The 26,975-nt window shown below is 41.6% G+C and overlaps 1 protein-coding gene across 8 annotated transcripts in view; it reads right to left on the bottom strand.

Moving 5' to 3' along the window:
• CIT (citron rho-interacting serine/threonine kinase) overlaps positions 1-26,975 on the bottom strand; it is a 197,547-nt gene that overhangs the window by 61,406 nt on the left and 109,166 nt on the right. For all 8 annotated transcript variants that reach the window (XM_064379735.1, XM_064379739.1, XM_064379733.1 and 5 more), the window contains 5 exons: positions 24,088-24,183; positions 17,776-17,892; positions 15,413-15,522; positions 13,873-14,047; positions 6,009-6,206 (listed from right to left, as the gene is read on the bottom strand). In XM_064379735.1, the coding sequence (XP_064235805.1) occupies positions 6,009-6,206; positions 13,873-14,047; positions 15,413-15,522; positions 17,776-17,892; positions 24,088-24,183 (696 nt within the window). The remainder of the gene's footprint in view (positions 1-6,008; positions 6,207-13,872; positions 14,048-15,412; positions 15,523-17,775; positions 17,893-24,087; positions 24,184-26,975) is intronic.

Below are 26,975 nucleotides of genomic sequence, written 5' to 3'. Positions count from 1 at the left end.
AAGAATTTGATACCAGCAGACCTGAATGTACTATAAGAAATATTAAAGGAAGTCTTTCAGGCAGATGGAAAATGGCAACCAGAAATTCGGATTTACACAAATGAATGAAGAGTCCTGGAGAGATGGTAAAACAAAACAAAAATAGATTAGTTGCTCAAAATAGCCAGAAGAGAATTATAATGTTCCCAATACAAAGAAAAGATATATGTTTGAGGTAATGGATATCCCAATTACCTTGATTTGATCACTACACATTGTATGCATGTATCAAAATATCATATGTATCTCAAAAATATGTATAACTGTGATATATCAATTTAAAAATATAAAACATACCAAAAAATAGATAGTTGCATAGACAGAATCACAGATTTATAAATAAAAAGTTATTGTTTAGAATTGACTTCCTAAATAATTAGCCTATATTCTTATGGACTAATTTAACAGATCTTAATTTTTTTTTTAAAAATCTATCTGCTTTTTGCCCAGCAATAATGAGAAATTTACTCCTTTGTTAAGGGAAGAATACTACTTATCTAAAGTAAGACTGTGGCTATCTGAACTACTGTCGAAATCTCATCTGTGACCAAGCAGCAGCCTAGACCCAAGGACCACACAACCCCCTTTAGTTCATTTCACAATCACCAAAAACCAAAGGCAAGGATTCTTCCTAGAGGAAGAATAAGGCCCTATGTTAATAGACTTTTGGTCAGGGATCTGCAAATTTTTTCCTTAAAATGCCAGATCGTGAATATTTTTGGTTCCCAGAGCATTCAGTTTTGGTTAGAACTACTCAGCTCTACCCTTATAGAGCAAAAGCAGTCACAAACGATAGGTAAACAAACGGACATGTTTGTTTCTAATGTGTTCTAATAAAACTTTATTTGCAGAAAACAAGTGACAGACCAAAATTTAGCCTGTAATTTGCCAATCTCTGCTCTAAATCATCATTTGGTGTGAAATCTCTCAAAGACAGAAACAAGAAGCTTAGAGTGGAGTTAGCTCCTTCAAAGCACAACCAGTGACCATAAAAAAAAGTTCACTGGCTTAGACACAGGGACAGACACCCTATTCCACTTTCTTATTAAAAATAAAGTTTCAAATAACACAGCGCCATTAAAAACTCATTTAACTCTCCCACAGGAGTCTGAATTTTCAGTCATTAATACTGATGCCTTTCCATTAAAATTAACCATTATGAGGCCTTTGGATCATGTCAACACATCAAATGGCAATCCTCTCTGAAGATTAATGTAATGAACTACAGTCAGTCATTATGGCTTTTGATTTATTATTGTTTATGAAACATAAACACAAAATGTAGAACTGACCTGTTGTGGTTGCTAGACACAGGGTAAGCACCTAACTATTGAACTAATCTCAGTAACAAAATCGTAAGTCATATGTTTTATGCTTTTTTTTAAAATAAGTTGTAAAGCAAATACACAAAAAGGCAAAAGATCATGCAATAGAATATATACATAAAGACAGCAAAACACGTAAGACAAGCTTTGGATGCTCTCAATGAAATGTGTGAGTGTTAATTAGGTATTAGGTGCTAGGGGGAATATCTACACTCTTAAAAATTACTGAGGACCCCAAAGAGCTCTTGTTTATGTAGTATCTACCTACATTTGCAATATTAGAAATTGAGACTAAGATATTTTTCAAATATTTATTTTTTATTTCTCTTAAAATAACACTAACATTGCTTTTGCAACATCAGTGCAAATATTAACACAATGAAAAGTGGCAAATGACATCTTAGTACTGTTATGAAAACAGTCTGACAGCCAGGCGTAATGGCTCATGTCTGTAATCCCAGCACTTTGAGAGACCAAGGCAGGCGAATTGCTTGAGCCCAGGAGTTCAAGACCAGCATGGGAAACATGACAAAACCTCTTCTTTACAAAGAAATTAAAAAGTTAATTGGGCGTGGTGGCATACACCTACAGTCCCAGCTAACTGGGAGGCTGAGGTAGGAGTATATCACTCTTGAGCCTAGAAGTCAAGGCTGCAGTGTGCTGAGATCATGCCACTGCACACCAACCTAGGCAACAGAGTGAGACACTGTCTCAAAAGAAAAAAAAGGAAATGAAAAACATCTGACTTTGGAAAACCCCAGGGGTCCACGGACCCACTTTGGGAGCCACTAACCTAGGAGTTGGGTGGCAAAAATGTGGATGGACAGTCTGAAGCCAGTCTGGCACAAAGAACAGAGAAATACTTTGTTTTGGGAGTATTCATGCCTTAATTTTCAGGAAGGTTACAAGAGGAAGAAAGTAAATTACAATGCAGCTTTGAGGGAAGGAAATACCTGCAGAATTGAGGAAAGGAAACAAGTGCGTAGATGTCTGACCACCTTCTGGGATCCATGGTCAGGACTCTAGAACGCTTAGGCTTCTGTGCACCCACCATCTTTCCAGATGAAGGCAGGCACCAGGCAAGAATGTCGTCAGAATGTCACCTTACGTGCCCTGATTTCACATCTTGGCTATCATGCCGATGGCTTAGTAATTAATTAAACAGAGGGCTTGATATTTATGTACGAGAATGAGAACGTGCATTGACTCATGATTTTAACAAATCAAAGAGGATGACTTTGAGATACCATAATCATGCTCTGCAAGGAGAAGGATTCCTTTCATTAGTGTCTCTAGCTTTCAACTCTTGATTATTCAACATTAGTCATTTGACAGAATCAGTAAAAGAACACAGGAGCGAAAACACAAAACGCGTTCGTGAGGCCTGGCTGGTGTACACAGAGCACACACCACGCCCCTTGTTTGGTGATCCTCTTCAGAGCAATGCTTACACCGCGTCACATATCCGTATGCTGTAAGGTATGCAGACTCAAATTCTCTCTTTTGAGATGGAGTCTTAAATATCAAGTTCAGGCAGAAATTTCTCTTTTCCAGCAATAAGTACTGAAGTGTCTTAAAAGCATGTTTCTGTTTAAATTTGATAGGATGGGTAAAGTGAAAGTGGAGAAAAGGCAAGCATCATAAAGGACAACAAAGGCCTCCAGCTACACTGACAAGGCCTTCAATGGAGAGCTTCAGTTTAATGATGCTCCATCTAATTTAGCCCAGCGGTGGAGGCTAAACAAGGTAACTGCTCCTTTTCACAGGCTAGGAGGTGGCTGCCTCTTAAAATTAAACAGTAAGAGCATATTTGACTATTCCCTTTTATTGATAAAACAGCCTGCTGTGAAACTCACAAATCTCCTAGGAGATCATTTTAGATCCAGCTGATTTAATTTAACTGATGCTTGTGCAGGGTCTCAACTTGGGTCTCAAACAATGAGAAAGTCAGAAAGTATCGCATTTTGGGACCGTTTTCTCTTTATCTTGGAAAAGACATTTTTCAGAACAAATTCTACTAACCCATTCAGGCAACAACCAGATGCTGTCCATAACCAGATTTATGGAACATAATCAAGATAAGGGGGAAACAAAAAGCCCACAGCCTTGAAACTGAATGGAAACAAAGGGAAATGGAGTTTGGATTTCCGTGTGATGGGTTTGCAAACAGCTGTTGGATGAAGGTACTTCTGCCATCATTTGAAGAAGCCCTGTTTTTTTCACAGCATCTTCATCTGCAAGAGCAATAGAGCCCTAGTTTCTAAACCAAGGGAGGTTTGTTTCTTTCTTTTTTTTTTTTAAGATGCTTTGAGGCAGTGATCTCATCTAACTAAATTAAGTCGTGACTTGCTGCTGTGCTCGGCTTCCAGCAGCCATCAGACACAGCGCATTCCAACCAGCAGCAAGACAGGATTTAAAGGACTAATTTCCCCATAGATAAAGAGCAGTGACACGTACTCTGTTTTATGCCCTCTTCCTTCCAAACAGGGCCAGGATAAGATACACAGTCACCCCTCCTTCCCAATTCCAACAGAGCAGCAAGATAAATGTGTCCTTTTCAGCTGCTCCAAAATAAATGGATTTGAGGAATTACAGGCCAATCCCCTAGGGAGAAAAGGCTAAAGACACAGGATTGGGCCCACAGCAAGGGCTTATTAAATATGGGTTAAATTACTGATGTCTCTTTTTCTTTCAGAGGTTGGGTATTCATACAGGAGGAAAATATTAATATACAATGCATTAAATATTAATAGTGGTTGAAATTTAGGTGTCTCCCTTTAAAAGCTAAGAAATGTTATCTGTCTCTCTCTCTCTCCACCCACCCAACTCCAGCAAGTCTATAAGCCTTCTTGGCATGAACTCTTATATATCAACTTCATTTCTAGCTCCATTTTTTCTTCTACAGACGTATTTTCTCTTTGCCTTTTGTTTCTTATTTTGTCCTGTTTTACTGTGTTACATCCTTCCAAACTGATTTCAGTCCACTGTGAAACAAGACAGTATATACAAAGGCATATTGTGGTTATTTTTTGCCAAAGCAAATATTGGGGGCATGATGTGGGATCATTTAATGAGTGTTCTCCTAGAGACTATGGAACCTAAATGCGCCGTCAATATCTGAACTTGGTGCAGTCCTAGAAAATCTAGGATGCACAAATATACTAGAAACCACTGTTCCTTGAACTGGTCCTATACAGACCCTGGCACTGTCAGATCACATTCCCAGTTTGGTTCAGATACTGGGATCCCCAAACCCCACGATGGGCAAGAACTTCTAAGAATGAAACTAGGTTAAAAAAGATAGATAGATAGATAGATAGATAGATAGATCGTAAGCAAAAAATATACATGGTATATTACATCTAGGTAAATCATAAGCAAAAAATATACATGGCCATTCATTCTATAGAAGTAACCCCAATCAAAGGTTTAAAGACGTTCACTGATGGAAATGGGAACAGCATCCAAGTTGAGTCAGAATGAATAAGGTACCTATTTAGGTGGTTTATTAAAAAAAAACACTAAACCCAATCAGCTGTATTGTGCCCAGCCCACAGGAGAGGGCACCCTGACCAGTAGGCATGTGTGTGCCGGTCTGCTTGCCAGGTACAATATGATACTATGAGAAATGCATGAGCTTGGTTGACACTAGCCATTAAAACTCATTCAGCTTTCTATGCTCACAGTCCAGGTCCACCAGGGAGCCTTCCAAGAGTAACGGGGTCTTTTAAGTATACTTTCCTGAGTGGGAAAAAGAAAATGTGAACATTGGCCACCCAGAGTACCCCAGTCAACCTGGCCATTGCATTTTCCCCTTCAAGTGGATAAGTTGGCATTTCACATATCAGATCTTCATGAGTTTTGTTATTCTGGGTCAGTCTCTGTGGGAATGATCAAATGTGGGGAAAATGGCCCCACAAAAATTCCATTTCAGACTTCTAAAAAGAACTAAGGTTTAAATCCAGTAACACCCCCGCTCCAAGTTCTCCCTCCTGAGAATACTCTCCAGCTAAGTAAACTAGTCTCTCAGAAAGAACAAGGAAGCCAGGTCCCTTTTAGAGAAAGAATCTTTCATTCAGTAGACTTTTTCCAATCTAGATCATACCAGATGTATACAAAAGACAGGAAGCAGAATCTACATCTTGGGGGGAAAAAAAGAAAAAAAGAAGTAACACAAGTGAAGTTAACCAAAACAAAAAATAAAAATATGGTAGAAAGACTACTATAAGATACAAGATCATTATGATTTTAAATGATTATTGAAAACTAAAGTAGAAGGCCAAGATAAACAGACTTTGGCTGAAACCAAAATTTAAAATATAAGGATTATTTTTTTAAAAGAAGGAAAATATATAAATCTCTGAAACCAAAATTTAAACTATAATGATTATTTTTTAAAAGAAGGAAAATACATAAAGGAGGAACTTTTCAAGATACTAAGAAAAGCTTGAATATAACCAACCAAGCTCATATACTAGTTCCAGTGAAGATGCAGCCCATGTAAGCCAATTTTCTAGCCACTGAATATCTTTGCAGATCATGTTTCCCCTCCTTGAATTTCTAAGGTTGAATCAATATCCTCTTTGCCTCACTCATCCTAGCTGAGGCCTTTAGCAACCTGAAGATGCTGCTCCCCAGACCTACCGTGAGTGCCTGGATCTCCTCTTCGGCTTCCGCTGTGGTCTCTTCCAGCTCTGTCTTCGCCTGGCGAAGCTGGCTCTCCAAGGCCGCCCGGGCCGCCTGCAGCGCTGTCAACTGCGACTCGCGCTCCTGCAGGGAGAGCTGTAGCTCTGTGAGCTGGCGCTTGAGCTCCAGTTTTTGCTCCTCGTGCTCTAGACTGACCTGAGAGAGAGAGAGAGAGAGAGAATGAACGAGAGAGAGAGAGAAACCCTTGGTTGGTCCAAACAAAAGAGAAAGTGAACACATGACCTGTTGCTCAACCTGCAGCCAAAACTTGGTCTTGAAACCACCTTCTCAGCGCTCCATAGAGGGGAAAATGCAACAAAATGGACCTGACTTCCATGCATCTCAGAATTCAACAGGCGTAAAAATAGGTAAGGGATGTATCTCTTAACCACCCCTTACTTACATATGTTCAAATGCCTAGGAAGACTTTAAAAGGAAAAGCCACACAACAAGAATCACGCATGAAATGACAATTACTCTTATTAGAAAAACATTTAAAGCTAAGCAGATATAAATAACATCATATTAGTAACAAGGACACCTTTTCAATTTGATTGTAAATGGAACAAAAGACTGAATTCTATTTATTTTAAACATGCTTGTTCTGATGTCTCCTCATTAGGTAATCCACTTTAATGTCACATTAGAAGTTAATCATTCTGGAGAGAGATCCAAGATGGCTGATGATTAGCAGCTCGGGCACGTACCTCCCAGTGAAAGCGCAAAGAACGAGAGGACGCCACACTTTCAGACGAATATTAGTTGCTCACGGACCACGAGATTCCCAGTGGAGGAGCTCCACGGGTCGCCAGGGCGACTCTTGTGGCCGGCGTGGCGGTTTTGCTGGTGCCTTAGCACGCCAGTTCTTGGTGCAGAGTCCGGATATTCCCGGGCAGAAAAGCACCATCAATCTTAACACCGCTGTTTTGGCCGGCTCAGTGGATTGCTCAGACTTCGGCGCAGGGAATCAACAAGTTGGACGTCAGAGACCCAGTTAGAAAGTCGGTAATTATAAAGACGACAGACGGACAAATATATAATGAAGGGAAGAAACCAGCGTAAAAAGGTAGAGAATACTCAAAATCAGAATGCCTCTCCCTCTACAGGGGATTGCAATTCCTCATCAGTAACGGAACAAGGCTTAATAGATTACACGGGTGTTCCAATAACAGAAGCAGGTTTCCAAACGTGGGTGATAAGAAACTTCTGTGAATTAAAAGAACTTATTCTAACCCAATGCAAAGAAACTAAGAACCTTGAAAAAAGGTTTGACGAAATGTTAATGAGAATGGACAATTTAGAGAAGAATATAAGTGAATTGATGGAGCTGAAAAACACAACACGAGAACTTCGCGAAGCATGCACAAGTTTAAACAGTCGAATTGATCAAGCAGAAGGAAGGATATCAGAAGTCGAGGACCAGTTCAGTGAAATGAAACGAGAAGACAAGAATGCAGAAAAAAGGATGAAAAGGAATGAGCAAAGTCTCCAGGAAATACGGGACTATGTGAAAAGACCTAATTTACGTTTGATAGGTGTACCTGAATGTGATGAAGAGAATGAATCCAAGTTGGAAAATACTCTTCAGGATATCATTCAGGAAAATTTTCCCAACCTGGCAAGGCAGGGTAATATTCAACTCCAGGTAATACAGAGAACACCACAAAGATATTCTTCAAGAAGACCAACCCCAAGGCACATAATTGCCAGATTTATTAGGGTTGAAATGAAGGAGAAAATACTAAGGGCAGCTAGAGAGAAAGTTCAGGTTACCCATAAAGGGAAACCTATCAGACTTACAGCAGATCTCTCAGCAGAAACCCTACAAGCCAGAAAAGAGTGGGGACCAATATTTAACATCCTTAAAGAAAAGAATTTTCAACCCAGAATTTCCTATCCAGCCAAACTAAGCTTTATGTGCGAAGGAAAAATTAAATCTTTTGCGAACAAACAAGTACTTAGAGATTTCACCACCACCAGGCCTGCTTTACAAGAGCTTCTGAAAGAAGCACTATACATATAAAGGAACAACCAATATCAGCCTTTCCAAAAATATATCAAAAAGCAAAGAACTTTAACACAATAAAAAATTCACATCAACTAATGGGCAAAACAGCCAGCTAGCATCAAATGCTGGTATTAAACTTATATATATTTTAATTGGATAAAAAGCCAAAACCCATCGGTATGCTGCATCCGGGCCCATCTTACATGAAACAATACACAAAGACTCAGAGAGAAGGAAGAAGATTTACCAATTGAACAGAGAGTAAAAATAAACTAATAAACAAAAAGCAGGAGATGCAATTCTCACCTCTGATAAAGTAGACTTTAAAGCAACAAAGATCAAAAGAGGCGAGGAATGACATTACATAATGGCAAAAGGATCAATGCAACAAGAAGAGCTAACGATTCTATAGATCAACGAGATAGAAAATTAACAAGGATATTCAGAACTTGAACTCAGACCCAGAACAAGTAAACTTAATAAATATTTATAGTACTCTCCACTTCAAATACACAAAACATACATTACCACCTCACACCTATTCCAAAGGTGACTATATAATTGGAAGTAAATCACTCCTCAGTAATCGCATAGCATTTCATAGGTTTAAATTAAATATTGGTTGGCTGTTTGTTTGTTATCTTCTTCCCTTATTCCTTCCTGACTACATCATTAAGTATAATTATCAGTATAAAAGAGGTTTTCAATACCCATTACTAAATTGCATTCTAGCCTGGGCAAGAAAGCAATACTCCCATTCTCTCTCCCTCTTTCTTTTCCTTCTCCCTCCTCCCCATTCTCTCTCTCTCTTTCTCTTCCTTTTTTCTCCTTCCTATTCTCTCTCTCTCTTTCTCTAAAAAAAAAAAAAAAAAAAAAAAGAAGTTAATCATTCTTCCCTCCATCTGCTCATCCATCCACCTATCTCTTCAATCTTTCATCCATTCAACAACAATTTACTCAGCAATTTCTCTAGAAAATGGAATCTGGAGATAAAAGACAGTCTCTGCCTTCAAGTCGGGGAGAAAAATAAAAAACAACCATTACCATATATCATGGTCAAGTGCAATGGTCAAGATATGCGGGGATATTGCAAGAATACAGTAGACGGGTAGAGGAGCTCACTCTAGATCTGTTAAATTCTGTTGAAGAATTTGCAGGAGTCAAGCAAGCAGGTAAGAGGAGAAAGAAAATTCCAGGCAGGGGAAGCAAGACATCCAAAGGTATGGAGGTGAGGGAGATCATTGCACATCTACTGACCTGCCAAACACTGACAGTGTTGTCCTAAAGATCAATGCCAAGCAACTCAGAGATGCTTGCTGCCCTCAGAGAGCTCACTGTCTAAGGGGACTGCCAAGAACAGACTGCAAGGAGCTATGCCCCGAAAGCCGTGGGGATGAAAAGGAGACTTCCAACCCAGGTTTAGAGGGTTGGAGAAGGCTCCCTAGAAAAGGTAGCACCCACATCCCCAAGGCCATAGGGGTGAAGAGAAGAAAGACTTGCAAAAGATGTAACCTGGAAAACCAACAGGATTTAGTGGTTAATTTGATGTGGGGCAGAGAACAGAGGACATAAGGGAGTCAAAGATGACTCCCAGCTGTGTGCAATGGCTCACACCTGTAATCCCAGCACTTTGGGAGGCCGAGGCGGGCGGATCACGAGGTCAGGAGTTCAAGACAAGCCTGACCAGCATGGTGAAACCCCATCTCTACAAAAATACAAAAAATTAGCTGGGCATGGTGATGCATGCCTGTAGTCCCAGCTACTCAGGAAGCTAGGCAGGAGAATTGCTTGAATCCAGCAGGCGGAGGTTGCAACGAGCCGAGATTGCGCCACTGCACTCCAGCCTGGGCAACAGAGTGAGACTCCATCTCAGGGAAAAAAAAAAAAAAAAGATGCCTTCCCACATGTCTACATGTCTGGACAAAGAGTGAGACCACTGCTATCACAGGGAATAGGAGACAAATTGCCAGCTTGAGGCAAAAGATAAGAAATTCAGTCTTGAGATGTTGAACTTGAGTCCCCTGGGAGACATCCAAGTGGAGATGTCTAATGTCTACTAAGACAATGGGTCAGAAACTCAAAAGAAAAGTCTGGATTGGCCACGTAGATCCGGGAGGCCTTAACAAATCAGTGACAGCATCTGTCTCTAGTGATGATGGTGATGATGATGATGATGTGACAACAGCAAATACGGTCCTCACAACACACTGGGTGCTGAATTAACTCCTTTCATTTTCAGAACGACTCACTGAGGGAGGTACTACTATTACCTCCATTTTACAGATAAGCAAAGTGTGGCACTGAGAGATTAGGCAACTGAGCAAATGTCACACAGCTATAAAAATCTTGTTAAAAGGCAGGACTGGCATTTGAGCCCAGAAAGTCTGGCTCAAGGGTCCATGTAATATGTTGCTGTATTCCTACAACATCCCTACGTGTCCTGACCACTGCACTTGACCATGTATAGGGTAAACACTGTACCCTTCTGTCTTACTAAAACACCAGCAGCCACAGCAAGGTGGGCCTCTATCAGCAAGACCCAAATTCTCCTGATGCCACTTGGCAAAACCAAGAGAGGCAGGTGACAGTGACTCAAGAGGAGGAGCAGGAGCTGGATGCTGTACAATGCAGGAAGAACCCAGGAGCCCTGCATCTTTGTGACTCCACACACCTGGCTAGAGAAGACCTAATGCTGCACACACAAAGTGGGGGGAAGGCCCAGGGTCCTTTAAGGCAGATCAGACTCCAGGTGGAAGCCTCTGCCCGCAATCTCAGTAGCAGCATGTGGCCAAAAGAAGAAGGACTGATCTTGTTATATTTAGAGCTAAACTCCAAAACTCTCAGGGAGAATATAGAGCCTGAACCTCTTGTGGAACATTTTAAGTTTCTCCTACCATCCTTCGGGGGCTGGCTCTACTGATTCAAGTAAAAAGCAACAGCTACCCTGGGGCACTTTAATAGCCCAGATGAGCTACAGCAGCAGGGCAGGCTCCTAAGAGGACCATTTGTGCAAAGGGAAAGCAGGAAACAGCCAGTCAAGGCCCCCAAGCTAGAGAAGTCCATCTGGATTGTTTAGACTCACAACTTTAAGGGTGAGTCTCCCCTGAGCTTGCTGTTAAACTTACAGATGTGTAAAAGTATAGCCTGGATAATAAAAGTTAAACCATTGCCTAAGGCTTGAGGCTCATGCCTATAATCCCAGCACTTTGGAGGCCAAGCAGGGAGGATGGCTTAAAGCCAGGAGTCCTCCTTCTGAGAAATCCTGACCTAACAGATAATAAAAGAAAAATAAATAAATAAAGCCAGGAGCTCAAGACCAGCCTGGACAACACAGCGAGACCCCATTGCTACAAAAAATAAAAATAAAAAATAAGGCCGGGCGCGGTGGCTCAAGCCTGTAATCCCAGCACTTTGGGAGGCCGAGGCGGGTGGATCACGAGGTCAAGAGATCGAGACCATCCTGATCAACATGGTGAAACCCCGTCTCTACTAATACAAAAAATTAGCTGGGCACGGTGGCGCGTGCCTGTAATCCCAGCTACTCAGGAGGCTGAGGCAGGAGAATTGCCTGAACCCAGGAGGTGGAGATTGCGGTGAGCCGAGATCGCGCCATTGCGCTCCAGCCTGGGTATCAAGAGCGAAACTCCGTCTCAAAAAAATAAATAAATAAAATAAAAATAAAAATAAAAAATAAAACCAGACACTCCAAGTGACCTTAATGGAGGAGTCCACACCTGGACAACCCCTAAAAAACATGAGATAACACGTTTTTACAGTCCTTTGGAGAAATGACTTCATTTTAATACTCCAAGACAAATGAAGACATGCATAAACATGAGTCTTACCCAAGGTTTAGTCTTCAGACCTCTGTCTGCTTAACAGGACCTTCCTTAAGAAAGATCATCTGCTTTCTGAAGAATCCATCACAAATATTTGAGCCACTATTTTACATGAGACATTGTGTCTTCCCTCCCACCCTGGGTGTCTAACTGCCTTAAGAAAGATCATCTGCTCTTTGAAGAATTCCATCACAAATATCTGAACAACTATTACACACAAGACACTGTGTCTTCCCTGCCAGCCTGGGTATCCAACTTCCAGCAACCACTATCCTGAACTCCAGTTGTGCCTCTGCTGGTGCCAGTGAACCCTGCCGCTAGGCTGAAAGCCCTCACGTCAGGAACAGGTCTGTCTTGTCACCACTGTAAACCCAGGCTACGAACTGGCACACAAAGCAGGCATTTGATAAACACAGCGACTACATAAATGTAACTTTACAGCTTCAATCAACCTCAGCATGTCTACAACCCAATGTGTCATATTTTCTTCCCCAAAACCTGGCTGCTCTTCCCAGCTTCCTTGTATTTTTGAAGAGAGCTACCTTCCATCAATCAAACCTAAATTTGGTTTTGTCTTTTAATCTCCCACTGTCATTATGAGACAGACCTCTGCCGCCAGCACTGGACCAGCACGGCTAAGCTCTGAGCATGGAGGAGGTCACAGGCCCTCATTACATCTTGATAAAGGAGGAATTGCTCGGCTCCCATTTGACAGACACACAAATTGACACAATCCCCACAGGACCCTATAAAGGAGACACATTATCACTGACATTTTATAGATGAGGAAACTGAAGTCCAGCAGAGAGAGGAGGCAGGCAGCTTGCAAAACGAGTAAGAAGTCACAAAACCAGTAAGAAGTGGAGGTGGAATTCTAACCCAGATCCCCAGGGCCCAGTCTGTTACCAGGAGGAGGGCCTTGGGCCTAAGTTGTCCATTTCCAACAAAGAATTGGACAAAAGGCACAAAGTAACAAAGTAACGAAACACAGGAATGAAGCAGGGAAAGCAGGGATCTATTAAAGCCAGAAAGCATTCTGCAGGATGGGAGTGGGCCCAGCTGGAAGTTTTCTGAGTTTCAAGTACTGCTTTTGTGGTTCCCATCGGTTATTCCTTATCTGAATAAAGAATTTGGTCTGTGGCTAAGTAAAGGCTGAAGTGAACTGGCACCCTATGCAGATGAAGGGATAGTCCCTCCTTGGCCCGCGGCCCATCCAAGGCACTCTCCCTTTCCATCTGAGCCATGGTGGAAGCAGGAGGGTTCCAGGGAGAGCAGCCTTCGATCCTTTGCTACTCGGAGCATGGGGAGATGGGGATTTTCCTTTTGGTTCAGCTTTAGGAAGTTTGTGTTAATTGGCCTTAGGTTACCCGCCCCCAGACCCAGGTGTTTTCCTTTTGATCCAGCTTTGGGAAGTCAGCACAAATTGGCCGGGTGCAATGGCTCACACCTGTAATGCCAGCACTTTGGGAAACTGAGACAGGTGGATCACCTAAAGTCAGGCGTTCAAGACCAGCATGATCAACATGGCAAAACCCTGTCTCTACTAAAAATAAAAAAATTGGCCAGGTGTGGTGGCAGGCGCCTGTAGTACCAGCTACTCGCGAGGCTGAGGCATGAGAACCGCTTGAACCCAGGAGGCGGAGGTTGCAGTGAGCCAAGATCATACCACTGCACTCCAGCCTGGACAACAGAGCAAGACTCTGTCTCAAAACAAACAAACAAACAAACAAACAAAAACAGGTTAGCACAAGGGCCTCAGATTCCCTGCCCCCAAACCTTGGTGATGTTCTTGGATTCAGCATGAATTGGCCTTACATTCCTTGCCTCCAGACCCTTTTCTCCTGCCTCAAGTCTGACCCTTTAACCACCAGGTACAACGTCCCTTATGTACATATTGATCTGTGCTTGAAAGCTGGCTTGTTCAGATCCCAAATCGCCCAGCAAATCCTCCCAGGAGATCGCCCCTTGCTCTCACCTCCCGCAATCTTGTCTCCAGTTCCAGTAGCCGATTCTTGTCACTATGGTCTTGGTGGCTGATCTTCTCCAGCTGCTCCTCCAGCTTTCGGTTCTGGGCCTCCAATTTCCCAGCTTGTGTCTCCAGGTAAAATTTCTGTTGCCTGAGTTCAGAAATCATCTCTTCTTGGGCCTTCCTGGTGGGGTGGTGGGAGGATCCAAACAAAATCATAGTCTCGTTAGAGTTGAGCCCATTTCCGCGGAAGGCAGATGAAAAAGGAGTGAGACAGGTGTGCTCACTAAATGGACTAAGGGCCACTCCTGGGTTAGCTCTCTCCTGATCTGGCCTTGTAAGCATGATCCCGGCATGACGAACGTGGGGACGATTTAGTCATCACCAATCAGTGTCAGTCCCTCACACACAGGATTAAGTAAGGTCCATGGGGCTGCACAAGATACCAACATTTCACTCCTTTGACAGGCCTGTTTATTACTTCTTTGAGTCTGTATAGGGGCAGAAGGGGGCCTCCTTAGATTACTGTACAAGGGCACCCCAATAACTCATGAAGGCAGGCCCTGGAGAAAAAGAAGCAACAAGGAGAATGAATGGTATTCCTTCTAGTTCTCTGTAGGTCTTTCTCTCCAGCAAACTGCTTAAAAGTATCAGAAACTAGGCCTGGCGCGGTGGTGGCTCACACCTATAATCCTAGCACTTTGGGAGGCCAAGGCGGGCAGATTGCCTGAGCTCAGGAGTTCAAAACCAGCCTGGGCAACATGGTGAAACCCTGTCTTTACTAAAAAAAAATACAAGAAAATTAGCCAGGCATGGCAGTGTGCGCCTGTAGTCCCAGCTACTCAGGAGGCTGAGGCAAGAGAGCTGCTTCAACCCAGGAGGAGGAAGTTGCAGTAAGCCAAGATCCCCCCACTGCACTCCAGATTGGGCGACAGTGAGATTCCGTCTCCAAAAAAAAAAAAAAAGTATCAAACATTAGAACGACTCAAAGACCCAAAACACAGCCTACCAAGCTGGTTTAGATTAAGATGGGACTGTTTTGGGAGATCATTGAAGAGAGAAACTATGGGGGGAAAAAAATCCTGGAGATTGTAATTCTTTGGGGTAAAAGATTCAGACTGAAGTGGTCCTGGAACAGGGTCCTTGCTGAATCCCAAACTTCCTTCCCTACGGGTCTAACCTAGTGACAACTAAATGGATGGCCAAACTGGGCACACACAATTTCTCCTCTTACTGATTACAGCAGGCAAGTCTGCAGAACAAGAACTGCAGCTTTCCACAAGCAAATTATAAATAGCCTCATTAGAGAGCGCAAAACACTCTGTAATGTGATGGTAATTGAAGGCATTTAAGAAAACCTGACTCAAAAGTGGCAGAGTAACACCACTTAAAGCAGGGCAAAATGGGACGTAAGTATCCGAGGGCTGAGCTGAGCTGAGCTACAGAAGTCATTCAGTCCACTCCAGCTCAGACAGGAGAAAGGAGTTTATGCCGCGGGAGAGGAGACCAAAGTATAATAAATGGAGGCAGTTAGAATTTGAATACTTACATGTTCCTTTGGGTAAAAAGACTGCTGTTTGCTGCAAGTTTATTGGCTTCAGACAGTTCCACAATCCTCTGTTCCAGGGATCTGATCTTGGAATCCATAGCATTGATCATCTGAAACACGGGCACCTATGAAACCTCATGCACAATTACACCAGAACAGGAGTAATAGGGGCAGTGCGGGCCAGGGTAAAAGTTTCATCTGAAATGATGGCAAAATACCCTGAGAATCACAGATGGTACCACTCAAATGGATGGTACTTGGTTGTTTTTTCAGTGATGAAATCTCCCCACACTAGCTAAGTGGCTTGCATATAAAACAGACATAAGGACCTATTCAGGAACCTAACACTCTATAAGTAATCAGGCCTTGTTAAACCCCATCTCATCTGCATGTGACCTGGGCCCACGAGAGTCTCTAACTCAAATCTGCACATTCACATGTATCATCACCCCGAGGGCTGTCATTTTCTGAGTGATTCCTTCTCATCCAGCTACTATTGCTCTAGACTAGACTCTCCACAGCAGGGGTCTCCAACCCCTGGGCCACAGACCGAGTACTCCATTACCGGTCTGCCACCTGTTACGACCCAGGCCGCACAGCAGGAGGTGAGTGGCCAGCGAGCAGCATTACTGCCTGAGCTCTACCTCTGTCAGATCAGTGGCATGGGATTCTCCTAGGACTATGAACTCTATCATGACCTATGCATGCGAGGGATCTAGGCTGCCCACTCTTAATGAGAATCTAATGCCTTCGGCCGGGGGCGGTGGCTCATACCTATAATACCAGCACTTTGGGAGTCTGAGGCAGGCGGGTCACCTAAGGTCAGAAATTCAAGACAAGCCTGGCCAACATGATGAAACCCCAACTTTACTAAAAATACAAAAATTAGCAGGTGTGGTGGTACACGCCTGTAATCCCTGCTACTCGGGAGGATGAGGCAGGAGAAATCGCTTGAACTCAGGAGGCAGAGGTTGCAGTGAGCCAATATCGCACCACAGCACTCCACCCTGGGCGACAGAGCAAGGCTCTGTCTCAGAAACAAATTAATTAATTAATTAATTAATTAATAAAGGCTCTAATGCCTTAATGCCTGATAGTCTAAGGTGGAACAGTTTTATCTCGAAACCATCACTCCACCCCAGTGAAAAAATTGTCTTCCACGAAATCAGTCCCTGGTGCTAAAAAGGTTGGGGACAGCTGCTCTACAGCAAAGTCTCCCCACCTTAATGAATCATAAAAATTGGGGTACAGGGGTACTAATTAAAAATTTAATTTCCTAAGATTCTCCCTCAGAGATTCTGATGTGGGGTAAGGCATGGTAGCTCACACCTGTAATCCCAGCACTTTGGGAGGCTGAGGCTAGTGGATCACTTGAGGTCAAGACTTTGAGACTGGCCTGGCCAATATGGTGAAACCACGTCTCTACTAAAAATACAAAAATTAGTCGGGCATGGTGGCGGGTGCCTGTAATCCCAGCTACTTGGGAGGCTGAGGCAGGAGAATCACTTGAACCTGGAAGACAGAGGTTGCAGTGAGCCAAGATCACGCCACTGAACTCCAGCCTGGGTGACAGAGTGAGACTCCATCTCAAAAAAAAAAAAGAGAGATTCTGATATGGTAAGTCTTGGTTGGGTGCAGATTTGCAGATTAATAAGCACCACAGGTAAACTTTAGGGACAACAAGTTTCTGAGACAACTGCCTATGTGGATTAGAAAAGAGAAAAATGAGCAAGTAAAAAGAAGAGAAGTATAAGGTCAGGAGTGGTGGCCTATAATCCCAGCACTTTGGGAGCAAGACCAAGGTGGGAGGATTGCTTGAGGTCAGAAGTTGGAGACCAGCCTGGGCAATACAGCAAGATCTTGTCTCTATAGAAAATTTAAAAATTAGCCGAACATGGGGGCATGCACCTGTAGACCCAGCTACTTGGGAAGATGAGGTGGAAGGATCACTTGGAGCCCAGGAGGTGGAGGCTGCAGTGAGCCATGACTACACCACCACATTGCAGCCTGGGCTTTGGAGCAAAACCCCCCCTCAAAAAAAAAAAAAAACAAAGAAAGAATTGCAGGAGGACCAAGAGCCACTGGCCATTTTGTCAGGGGCCTTCAGAAGGACAGTATGTTAGCAGATAGTAAATCAGCATGAGTTCTTGAAAAACGCAAAACTGGCCATCCAGAGTCACCGCCTCAGTTGCTTTTAAAAAAGGAAACAGTTTCAGAGAAAGCATCTTATTACCAACCAACTCCACAGGATTCAACAGAAGGAAGAATTCCCCAGGTGAAATGGAGTCTTTTCAGGGCTGTGATTCTTAGCATATTTCAAAAACCCTCCTTTGAACACTGGCTTGGCAACTCCTTCTACCTACCGCCTTCTGTTCGCTGAGAATTTTGCCCTTCTCATGGGCCTCCTCCTCGTGTCTCTGCATCATGTTCTCCAGCGTCTCCTTGTCGGCCAGGTCTTTCTTTATCTGATTGTCCAACACCTACAAAAACAAAAGAAGAAGCGAATGTTCTCGGGAGCCAAGCTGAGCAGGGAAGACTAAACAGGGACACTTGAGAACACCTAGGAAAGAGGAGAAAAGCAGGAGAGAGGCCCAAGGTCTCCAAATTCTGGGGCAAAGAGAAGGCAAAAATTGAAAGTCTGCTTATCAACCAGGATAGGATTTAAAAGTCAAATATTAGCATCCAATGGCAAGTAACAGGTTGACTTGAACTAAGAACTTATTTTAAAATCAGCACCCCAAAGACCAGAGAGATATATTCAGAATGAAGCAGACTCCAGAATAAAAAGGGAGAGAGAAAACAAGATTGCTCTCGATCCAGACCTAGAGAATACATTTCCTATAATCTGCAGATATTACCTGGGGACAACTTTTTCTTCACCAGTGCACCAGTAGTTTTCAGAATATTCCTCACTCCTAATTTATACAAATTAATTCTAGATATTCCTGGGCTGTGTGCAAGAGGGAGAGATGCCGAAGACAGAGGGAGAGATGCCGAAGACAGAGGAAGCCTGTGTGACCAAGGATGATGCTCAGAAACAACCAGGGCCAAGTGGATTTTGGCCACCAATAATGTAAGTGGACAGTCAATAGATTTAAAAGACAACATAAAAGAAAGTGAAAAAAATGCCTCTTTCCCTGGTTCTTTCCTCTGATCCAGCTAGGGAAAGGAAAAAAAAAGTCACCGGGAAGAGAAGCCTTTCCCAGGAGAAGAGAGATCATGTGTTCTCGGTGCTTAGAATGCCACTGTAAGCACCTACTGTTCCCAAGAGGAAACATAAAACAGTAATGGCATCACCAATCGCCAGCTTGATCTAATGTTCTTTGGGGCACACACAGCCCTACGAGTTGCCAAAACTACAAGCAAAAAGGAAGGAAAAAAGAAGACAACATCATAACACGTCCGAGCCTTTGACCACAGCCCTGTGTTTCTCACCACAGCGGCTCCATTCTCCTTTTCCAAAGAACACCAATGACATCAAGAAGGACAACAGGATACTGGGAATAAAGCTGAAAGAGCTGGGGTCTCAGATAGGGCTAAAATCTGCCTTTCCCACAATGTCTATTGTGAAAGGACTGTCACAGCTCATGGGGACATCGTCCCTAAAAAGAGCCAGTCAGCGGGGAGGGAATCCACAGGAGAAAGAAAGGCAAGAACAGATTTCAAATAAGTCTTTAAACTAGAACTGACTGATGAAAAAAATAGAATGGAAGTTGGGACAGAAGACCAAAAGGTGGGAACAGGGTCATGAGAGAAAGGAAGAAGCTCAAAAGGATGAGAAATGGCCTACTCTCTTGGATGTCTGAGCATGATTCTAAAATTACGAGCAAGAACAGGGTAGAATCGAGGGTATGATCATAATTATTACCAAAGTGGCCTGACAGAGGCTGGAACAGGAAACACAAAGCAGAACAGGCTTAAAAGAAATAGTTTCATAAAGATTCCAGTAAGGAAGAAAGACAGATCTTTCCTGACATTCCTTGGGATATATAAAATTTCTTTCCGTCTAGAAGGTAGCAGATACCACATAATATCTAGACCGCATATGATTTTTATTTTGTATGAGGTGCTAAAGCAATGGAATACATTTTCAGGATGCCTCTGTTCAAAATAAGACCTCAACTTTGGTAAAGAAGGATACCAATAAGTAGTCAATGTGGGCTGGAAGGGATACACCTCTATCAATAATGTATGCATTAGGTCAGGCATGGTGGCTCATGCCTGTAATCCCAGCACTTTGGGAGGCTGATATGGGTGGAGATGCTCAGGGACAGAAGTTTGAGACCAGCCTGGGCAACATAGCAAGACCCCATTTCCACAAAAAGTAGAAAAAATAGTAATTAGCTGGGCATGGTGGGGCACACCTGTAGTCCCAGCTACTCAGGAGGCTAACATGGGAGGATTGCTTGAAACCAGGAGAACGAAGCCCCAGTGAGCATGATCATGCCACTGCACTCTACCCTGGGTGATGGAGCAAGAACCTGTCTTAAAAAAAATAAGTAGATTTAAAAGAACATATGGATCTTTCTTAGCTTTCATAGAGTTCAACTGGCAGAAAGATGAACAAGATGTATCAGGGAGAAGGGGAGCAAAAAGTTTGTTTGAAATAAGGGATTCCACTAAAGATATCTAAATCAATTTAAGATAGAATATGGCTTTTGACAGGAACATCAATATAATAACCAAATCATAGAATATGTTTTATAAAGGGTTACTTTCATCATGCAAAGCTGCCAGTGGACTACTATATACATTCTCATAATTTTCTAAAACTTGAAGTACCAGGGGTCACAGGAGAACACCTTGAGGTCATTTCTGGGTTGTTTTCCCGTATTTCTTTCCCTGGCTCACTGCAGCCTTAACCTCCTGATCACAAGCAATCCTCCCACCTTAGCCTCCCAAGTAGCTGAGACTACATGTGTGTGCCACCTGCCTGGCTAATTTTTTGTATTTTTTGTAGACAATGTGAGGAGGGTGTCTCACTTTGTTGCACAGACTGGTCTTGAATTCCTGGACTCAAGTGATCTGTCCACCCTGGCCCCCACGAAGTGCTGAAATTACAGATGTGAACCACCACGCCTGGCTTCCTATTATTTCTTTTGCTGAAAAACAACCAAAAATAACACCGGGGTAAAAGATGCCAGGGTGGTGACAGTGATGATACTGTGTGAGCACATACATGTTAGCTGCTCTGAGAAAGGACTACTCAACTCTTTGAGAATACCAACCAAATCAATAACAAGATCATCACAAAAATTGAAATCCCCCTTCCATGTCTGGTTGGAAAAAAGAAGAGACAATATTCGAGATGTAATAAACAGCATCTGATTCTCAAGAACATAAGAATGAATTAAAAGCTTGATACAAATCATAATGAAAATGTGATGTGATTTTAAAAGGAAATTGATAGAGTGGCAGCCATTTCTAATAGTACAGTGGGCTACATGTCAGGCCAGCCCTTTTCTTGAAAATGATTTAAATGCTAAATAAAATATGAAAAACATTTTCCCAAAAACACCTGCAAGTTGGGAAGAGAATAAGAAATTACCAAAAACTAAGAAAAACAGAAGGAGAAAGAGGTAAGAAGGATTTAACCTGAGGTACTTACTGAAACAAATGAACTTGAGTTTCAGTCTTTATAGCCTCAATGGTCAAGAAAAGGCAGAAATGAAAGCCCTGGATCACCCACCAAGGTGGGCACACATTTTCATCCAAGGCTTCAAAGAATTTCCATTAATAATTCTTTAAGGAAAATAAAACAGTCACCATGACAAAGAACCAAGAGAAACAACAGAGCAGAAACAGACCTGCAAATGCTTCATATGTGGAGTTGTCAGATACAGGCGATAAAATAATTATGCTCAATACATTTAAAGAAAGAAAAGTTCGGCTTGAAAGTGAATGCACAGAACAGAAGATTATTGTCTTAAATAATCTAGCAAACTTGGGAGAGACTCAAATAGAATGTCTAGAAGTAAAAAGGAAAGACCCAAATAGAATGTCTAGAAGTAAAAAATATACAACCAAAATTAAAACTCAACAGAAAATTTATAAATTAGCCAGGCGTGTTGGCATGCACCTATAATCCCAGCTACTCGGGAGGCTGAGGTGGGATGATCGCTTAAGCCCAGGTTGCAGTGAGCTATGACTGCACCACTGCACGCCAGCCTGGGTGACAGAATGAGATCCTGTCTCAATAAAAAGACAAAAAAAGAAAAGGAACAAAAACTCAATGGAACAGCAAATTAGATTAGACACAGTTAAGAAAAAATTCACGAATTGGAAAATAAGTCAGAAGAACCTACCCAAAACGTAGCACAAAGAAAAAAAAAATATTTTAAAAAGCTAAATTGGAACTGATCTAACTCATGCTGAATCAAATTCTTTTTTTTTTTTTTCTTGAGACAGAGTCTCACTCTATTCCCCAGGCTGGAGTGCAGTGGTGAAATCTTGGCTCACTGTAACCTCTGCTCACCAGGTTCAAGCGATTCTCCTGCCTCAGCCTCCCAAGTAGCTGGGATTACAGGTGCACACCACCATGCCTAGCTAATTTTTTTGTATTTTTAGTAGAGACAGGGTTTCACCATATTGGGCAGGCTGGTCTTGAACTCCTGACCTCAGGTGATCTGCCCGCCTCTGCCTCCCAAAGTGCTGGGATTACAGGCATGAGCCATCGTGCCTGGCCCCAATCAAATTCTTAAAAGGAAAAGAGAGAAGGGAAAGGGAAAATATTTGAGATATGATGATCACTAATTTTCTAGAATTAATAAAAAGATATGAATCTATTCAAAAGCCTGGGAGACCCCCATCTCTATGAAAAAACATTTTTTAAATAGCCAAGTATGGTGGCACATGCCTATAGTTCCATCTACTTGGGTGGCTAAGATGGGAAGATCACTTGAGCCTACTGCACTGAGCAAGACCATGTCTCTACAAAAAAAAATTTAAAAATCTTTTTAAAGCTCCATAAATCTCAAGCAGAATAAGATAAGTAAAAAGAAATCCACCTTTTTTTTTTTTTTTTTTTTTTTTTGAGACAGGGTCTCAGACTCTGTCACCCAGGCTGGAGTGCAGTGGTGCAATCTTGGCTCACCGCAACATCCACCTCCTGGATTCAAACAATTCTCCCATCTCAGCCTCCCAAATAACTGGGACTACAGCTGTGTGCCACCACCCCCGGCTAATTTTTTAATTTTTTGTAGACACAGGTTCTCGACAACTTGCCCAGGCTGGTTTTGAATTCCTAGGCTCAAATGATTCACCCATCTTGGCCTCCCAAAGTCCCAAAGTACTAGGATTATAAGCATGAGCCACCACACACAGCCAAGAAATCCACATTTAGACACACTACAGTAAGCCTCAGAAAAATTAAAGGCAAAATAAAATTTTAAAGAAAAAGCCAAAGAAAAATCAAGCTACCATATGATTTGGCAATCCCACTGCTGGGTGTACACCCAAAAGAAAGGAAATCAGTGTATCGAAGAGATAACCACACTCCCACATTTGCTGCAGTACTATTTACAATAGCTAAGATTTGAAAACAACCTAAGTGTCCATCAACGGATGAATGGATAAAGAAAATGTGGTATATGGACACATAGCAGGGAACAACAGAAACTCTGCTTGGGAGTGGGGGGAGTGGGAGGAGCATCAGGAAGACAGGGAGAACAGCTAATGGATGCTGGGCTTAAGACCTAGGTGAGGAGTTGATCTATGCAGCCAATCACCACAGCACACATTGTTTACCTATGTGTAACAAACCTGCACATACTGCACATGTACCCCAGAACGTAAAATAAAAGTTGAAGGGAAAAAAAAAAGAAAGAAAATGTGGTACATATACAACAATGTAGTACTACTCAATCATAAAAAGGAATGAGATCCACCCATTTGCAACATCCTGGATGGACTTAAAGATCATCAAGTTAACTGAAATAAGCCAGGCACAGAAAAACAAATATCGCATGTTCTCACTTATTTGCGGGATCTAAAATCAAATCAATTGAACTCATGGAAACAGAGTATAGAAGGATGCTTAACAGAAGCTGGGAAGGGTAGAAGGGGTCGTAGCGGGTGGGGATGGTTAATGGCTGTCAAAAAATAGAAAGAATGAATAAGACCTAGTATTTGATAGAACAATAGGGTGACTATAGTCAATAGTAACTTAATTGTGTATTTTAAAATAACTTAAAGAATGTAATTGGATTATTTGTAACTCAAAGGATAAATGCTTGAAGGGATGGATATCCCATTCTCTATGATGTGCTTATTTCACATTGCATGCCTGTACCAAAATATCTCATGGATCCCATAGATACACCTACTATGTACCCACGAAAATTAAAAATGTTTAAAAATTGAAAATTGAAAATTAAAAAAAGAAAATGAATTATAGAAATGATCATGAATTAAGTAACAATGAGTTTTAAAAATTATTTTAAAGATAAAATTGGGATAAATGATGGCCACATTAAAAAAAAATTTTTTTTTAGTATTTCAGATTTCTAATCCTTCACATAAGTAACACCCTGAAATCTCCCATCATGGAGTAAAGACAGTATTCACCCCAAGCAGTAGTTTGGTCTAGCAAGAAGTGGCCAAAAGTGCCCAGGAAGAGATGGGAGCTACATGGTACTATAGGAGGAAAGCCAAGGAAGATCAGAAAGTGTCTTTACTTTAATTTTTTCCTCGTAGTGCTGCTCTTTCTGTTTCAGGTGCACTTCTAGGTGCTGGGCTGAGACTTGGGCCTCCCGATGCTTCTCTTCGAGCTCCTAGACACAAAAGAAAAGACAGTCAGGTGTGCAGAGGGAAAGACACAGCCAATGCAAGTTAGACATTCACAGGAAACATGACTTTGGTACAGGTACCACAGGTAACAGGCATCTGGTCCTCCATTACTAGCCTAAGGCTCTTGGGAAGGAAACCACCACCGTGCCTTGGCCCTGGGTTTTCCAAGTCCAAGTATTCGCACACACATACACACATAGCTGGTGGGCTGTGAGGCCCGGGACCACAAATACATCAGTGTGACAGGTCAAACAAAGGCAGCTCTTCATCTTTGCATAGAGAAACAGGAGTAACAAGGCAACATTGGAAAGTTTAGTACATGACAAAGCCCTGACCACTATCTTGAACCTCAGGCCATTTTCACTGTGATGACAGCCTTAAACGAGAAAAGTCATTTTAATATATTATTATGATTTTTAACAATACTTTTGTATTTTCCTCATTAACAAAATTAGTGCTCAAGAACCCTAGCTAAAAAGAAAAACTAATGTTATGATTCAAGCACTTCAAATTTTGAATGATTATTTTAACTGACTGGTAAGTGGCATATGTGACTATCTGCAGATGTGCACATGATATAATGTTCATATGATACAATGCAAATGAGGACAAAGCCACATAGACAATACACTGATGATAATGACATAAAAATGTACACAGACACATTAAAGATTAGAAGATAATTTGGAGTAACAGAAGTAGTCTACATTTAATGTTCTATTCATTCTTTTATTGTTAACTTTCCAGCCTTTTTTTTTTTTTTTTTTTTTTAAGATGGAATTTCACTCTTGTTGCCCAGGTTGGAGTGCACTGGCACGATCTTGGTTCACTGCAACCTCCGCCTCCTGGGTTTAAGCAATTCTCGTGTCTCAGCCTCCTGAGTAGCTGGGATTACAGGCATGTACCACCACACCCAGCTAATTTTTGTATTTTTAGTAAAGACAGGGTTTCACCATGTTGGTCAGGCTGGTTTCAAACTTCTGACTTCAGGTGATCCACCCACCTCAGCCTCCCAAAGTACTGGGATTACAGGCGTGAGCCACCACACCTAGCCAAGTTTCTAGCTTTTAAGCAAAATTGTAATTCACCTGAAAACTACAGCAGTTCATTTGCCAATGTTTTATAAACTGACCTTATAAAAGGCAGCATTCAATTTACTAAAACATTCTGTAAATGCACAGATAGCTGCATCTATATTAATTCTTATGAATCTGGACCCATCAATTAATTATTAATATCAAGTCATTACTCCAAGTTTTCATCTCTTTATACCATTATGAAATTTTTTTTTGAAGTGGAAGCAATTATGAGGGTTTTGAAGAATGAGGAAATTATATAGGATATGTTCATAAAATGGGGGTGAGAAAGTACTTTGAGATTCACACGCACTTAAAATGTTAGTGATTAAGCTTTTGAAATTCTGAAGTCTATAAGCATTGGCTTTGCTTTGAGGGCCAATCTCAAGTTCAATCTTAAGGCCAGGTGCACAAGATCTACTGCAATTCAACAGATGTGATCTTGAACAGCTGAAAGTAAAAAGAATTAAGAAAAACATATTTTAAAGGGCTTGATATGTACTTAGCTAAAGGATCTCTTGCAATAACTTCTTTTATTAAAGCAAAAGACTCTACCATTATCTGCTTTGAAAATTCTTATCAGAATAGCAAATATTTTAAAGCCAATGACATTTGAGGCTCTGTGTTCAGGCATTATCATTACATGATGGTACTAAGGACCCCTTTTTGCCCATGTCCTAGATACTCTGTAGCCTAAGCACAGGGTTCTTGAGCAAAAGGCACCTTCAAATAAATGAAGTCACAACCACAAAAGTACTCCAGCAGGTGGCAAGATACACTCAGACAAAGAAATTCACTTATTTTTCCTTTATGTTAGAAATCATTTGATAATCATCTTTTTTTTTTTTCCAGTTTCATTCTTCATAAGATAGCACAGGAATGGAAATCAGAATCTAAAATTAGGTCAAAAAACTCAGTTATCTGAGACTGACAACTTTAAGACCAAACTTCTGGTCTATTTGTGAATGAGAGTTTATGACACATAGTTCAAGAATGCAGAACTTTCTACTCCTCCATTTTAATTGTAAGTGAACCTTAGGAAGAGCAGATATTCTAAAAATCTGACTTCTTGGTGGTTTGGCATTTTTTGTTGTTGTTGTCATTTTTCAAACATATATTTTCTAGATGTATTGGATCAACTCTTCAGTCCTGTTATGCAAATACTATTGTTTGCTGCTAAAGTTCCAGCTCCTAGAACAGTGCCTGGCACATAGTAGAAGCTCATTAAATATTTGTTGAATGAATGAATGAACACATCACCATTAAACAGAGAAACACTTTGCAACCACAAGAGAGTTAACCACTTTGTTTATACCAAGCAAGGGACAGCAGCAGTGGGATCTCAGTGGGATCTAATTTTATACTCATGGTAAAATTCAAACACTTGACAATAGCCAAGAGAAACTTTGATGACAGAACAAGAGAACAGAAAGGGTAGACTAACAGTCACATTTGTCTTTGTGTGCAGACATATATACAAAGACTGGGTGTCACAGCAAAACAATTTAACCCATTTTTCTTTTACCTGTTGGTTCGAGAACATCCACATATTTATAAAAATACACAAACAGAAATGTAAAGTTTTAAACAGTTTGATTTGGTATTAAGTATAGGCCTCTTAGTTGGCCATTCTGGAATTCCAGTAGCTGCTGGTGACTCATTTCCCAGAAGTGATGTGAAGAGAGATGAAGTGGCCCGCT

Source organism: Aotus nancymaae, unplaced genomic scaffold (assembly GCF_030222135.1).
Source record: "Aotus nancymaae isolate 86718 unplaced genomic scaffold, 86718_ANA_hifiasm-v0.15.2.pri h1tg000021l, whole genome shotgun sequence".
Classification (NCBI taxonomy): Eukaryota; Metazoa; Chordata; class Mammalia; order Primates; family Aotidae; genus Aotus; species Aotus nancymaae.
This window is presented reverse-complemented; position numbering and strand designations above follow the sequence as displayed.